This window comes from Chiloscyllium plagiosum, chromosome 45 (genome assembly GCF_004010195.1).
Source record: "Chiloscyllium plagiosum isolate BGI_BamShark_2017 chromosome 45, ASM401019v2, whole genome shotgun sequence".
In the NCBI taxonomy this organism is placed as follows: domain Eukaryota; kingdom Metazoa; phylum Chordata; class Chondrichthyes; order Orectolobiformes; family Hemiscylliidae; genus Chiloscyllium; species Chiloscyllium plagiosum.
The window spans coordinates 1,405,441-1,408,530 of record NC_057754.1 but is presented as its reverse complement, the minus strand read 5'-3'; the positions used below and the strand labels follow the sequence as shown (position 1 = coordinate 1,408,530).

The 3,090-nt window shown below is 56.7% G+C and overlaps 2 protein-coding genes across 3 annotated transcripts in view; one reads left to right on the top strand and one right to left on the bottom strand.

The window, feature by feature from the left end:
- Window positions 1–249: 249 nt before the first annotated feature.
- Window positions 250–2,043, bottom strand: dmac1 (distal membrane arm assembly component 1). 2 transcript variants are annotated; one of them, XM_043682593.1, is made up of 2 exons: window positions 1,830–2,043; window positions 250–693 (listed from the first exon to the last, which is right to left on the bottom strand). In XM_043682593.1, the coding sequence occupies exons 1-2, from the start codon at window positions 2,037–2,039 to the stop codon at window positions 670–672; spliced, it is 234 nt and encodes a 77-aa protein (XP_043538528.1). In that variant the 5' UTR covers window positions 2,040–2,043; the 3' UTR covers window positions 250–669. The 2 variants fall into 2 exon arrangements, with proteins under 2 accessions (XP_043538528.1, XP_043538527.1); XM_043682592.1 differs by having other exon boundaries at window positions 1,805–1,998.
- Window positions 2,044–2,916: 873 nt separating this feature from the next.
- The window catches only part of dpp3 (dipeptidyl-peptidase 3), a 21,176-nt gene continuing 21,002 nt past the window's right edge, over window positions 2,917–3,090 (top strand). Inside the window, exon 1 of the mRNA XM_043682590.1 lies at window positions 2,917–3,010. The gene's annotated coding sequence lies outside the window, so the exon portion shown is untranslated. The remainder of the gene's footprint in view (window positions 3,011–3,090) is intronic.

Here is a 3,090-nt window from a genome sequence, read left to right as displayed (position 1 = left end):
GAATGGGTCTGGGTGGGTTGTGCTTCGGCGGGTCGGTGTGGACTTGTTGGGCCGAAGGGCCTGTTTCCACACTGTAAGTAATCTAATCTAACCTACCTAGCATGCCCATCCGTGGATGCTGTGGAAAATTTAGCACAGCCGGTCCACCCTAACCTGCACATCTTTGGACTGTGGGAGGAAACCCACGCAGCTACAGGTAGAATGTACAAACTTTGGGCCCCTGGCGCTGGAGCCAACTTACGAAAAAGCTAGTGGATTGAGCAGAGTTCCTGCTCGTCACTGTGACTTTAATTCAGTGTGTGACAGAAAGGGGTTACAGTGATCAGAATCGCACAGAAGCATTGATTACACATACATGCACGCGCACACAGAGAAATTCACATCACTTCAACACAAACTCTGCTTCTCCTGTATTCCCAGGAGAGACTCGTTGAGAAACTGGTTTAGAAGTTAGTTCTTTCCACATCGTGAAAAGTGCTACTAGGATTCCCTTCAGGGGAGATCAGTCACTTGAATTCTCTCTCCCTCCCGTCACCGTGCCAGTGAGTTTCAGATGTCATGGTTAGTGTTCACTCTGACGACTCTCCTGTCCCTCGCGATTGCTCCTGCTGCAGCTCTTGCCCAGCCTTGACTACTTTGTTGGCGATTTCGTCTCCGGGTTTACTAACATCACCACGCCCCAGGAAGCCAGACCTGTCATGGGGAGAGACAGAGAGGGAAGCATAAGCCATTGGGAATCTGAGAGCACAGCGGCCATTTCGGCCACCGCAGTTGAATAGCAAAATTACACACTCCATGCAGGAGAAAAGGGAGAAGTGGAAGGGATGTGTGGGGTGGTGTGAGAGGCAGTGCCATGTATTGTGGGGTGGGGGGGGGAAGAGTAAAGGGGGGGATGAGAGATGTCTGGAATAAGGTGAGGGGTAAGAAAACGAATAAGTGCAGGAGTAGGCCATTCAGCCCTTCCAACCTGCCCCACCATTCAATACCATCGTGGCTAATCCATGCAACCTCAGTATCCCACTCCCACTTTCTCTCCATACCCCTTGATCCCTTCAGCTGCATGGGGCCACGTCCAGCTCCCTCTTGGCTATATCTAAGAAAAGGGGCCCCCAGCAGCTTCCTCTGGGAAATAATACCACGGGTTCACAACAAATGAAGAAATTCTTCCTTATCTCACTCGTGAATGGCTTACTTTACCCCCTTACTGTCAGACAGTGACACCCCACCCCCTCCCCCCAACATCGGGAACATTCTTCCCATCCGCCCTCCCAGGAGGATTCTGCACATTTCTGTGAAATTCCACCCCATCCCCTCCTCACTCTTCGGACTTCCAGCAGGTACAAGCCCAGTCGGTCTGGTCCAGTCCGGTCTCTCCTCGTTCAGTTGGTCCTGCCATTCCTGGGGATCAGTCCAGGGGTATCGGGGGGAGAGAGAGAGAGAGAGAGAGATGGTCACGGTATCACACGGTCGAATAGCAAAACGACACTCGTGGGGTGGGGAAGAGAGAGGGAGGAGGCTGATCAGAAGCCCAATGTGTGATGCCCCACTCAGTCGAATAGCAATAAGACACTCATGGGGCAGGGAGGAGGCTGATCACAAGCTCAATGTGTGATGCCCCACTCAGTCGAATAGCAATAAGACACTCATGGGGCAGGGAGGAGGCTGATCACAAGCTCAATGTGTGATGCCCCACTCAGTCGAATAGCAAGCTGGAGTGGGGGTGTTTTTTGGTGGTGGGGGGAGGGGGGGGGCGGGGAGTGATGTCCTGAGGCCGCTCCTCCCGTCCCCTCGCTGCTGTACCCACCCAAGGCGAAGACGATCTGACCCACCGTCCCCGGGCCGGGGGCCGCGCCCGTCTTCCGCATCAGGCGCCGGGCCGAGGCGAAGACGTAGCCGCCGGCCCCGAGCAGGCCGAGCCCGCACACCAGGCGGCAGCCCCGGCAATCCCCGAGCCGGCCGGGAGGCGCCATCACAACCTTTACCGGGGGGGGGACAAGAGCCGGAATCCAACCCGGACACTTCCGGTGGGACGGACACATTCACCGGGAAAGGCGCCCGGCTCTAAACCCTCCCCGAGCCGGAACCACCCAAACCCACCTCGAATTTAAAATCATAAAAGAGAGACAAAAAAAAAGAAATCCCACGGGAGTTGCATTTTCTCACATCGTGTGTGTCTAATGTGGTTTTTTTTCCCCGATTGGATTCGTTGCATTTAGCCGCTCGCCGGGAGTTGACCTCTCACCCCGTCACCGTCCCACCCCCCCGACCCCCGATTGGACGGTTTGCCGGGATGCCCGCCCGCCGATTGGTTGTTCCGCACGTCAATCACTGCAGGGCTGCGTCGAGCTCTATGTATTCCCCTCGATTTTCTTTTTTTAATTTTCCCTCAGGTCGTTCTCCGGACTCGGGTTTTATTGTCACTTTTTTATGTAGCGGCACGTTAGTAAGGATTCCCGGGTCTCCAACCGTTACTCCACGTGACTATTTAAAAACCGTGTGGTGCCGCCCCCTCACTCTGATTGGAGGGGGCCGTGGCCACGCCTCGCCTCACCGCGCTCCTGCGCGGGCCCCATGGGTTGAGGTGACTGTCCATCACAAAACAACGCGAGCAACGATTAGTTGTCTCGAGACCCCGCCTCCTCAGCGGGCTGACAGGTCCCATTGGTTGTTGTAGCTGTCCGTCCGGATGGGTTGCCTCGTCTCGATTGGAGAAGCCGCGCCGACCCGCCCGCCCCATTCCGAGCAGCGTCCGATTGGAGGAGACCGCGGCCCAGCGTCCGCCCTCCGGGTTCTGATTGGAGAAGCCTTCCGGTCCTGCCACACCCTCCGACCAAAGGAAGAGACCGATTGGCCAAGGGAGCAGTCATCCGTCGAGATTCCCGCGTCTATTGGTGAATCGGTCCGTCTGTCAGACAGACGGCGACGTGATTGGCGCAGAGTGGGGCAGGGGGCGGGAGGTAAAGGCAATTTCCAGGGTCCACGGGTCACCAGGTGGAGAGAGAGGAACTGGGTGAGGGACTGAGGGGGTTTGGAGGGAGGGGTTGGGGTTGGGGTTGGGCGCGTGTGAGAGGGAGGTGGGGGTCTGAGGGA

Excerpts from the sequence above, each read along its gene's own strand:
- dmac1 (XM_043682593.1), bottom strand. The coding sequence starts at position 2,039 with ATGTGTCCGTCCCACCGGAAGTGTCCGGGTTGGATTCCGGCTCTTGTC. Across the intron at positions 694-1,829 it reads CGGCCCCCGGCCCGGGGACG|GTCTGGCTTCCTGGGGCGTG; the intron begins GTGGGTCAGATC and ends TCCCCATGACAG.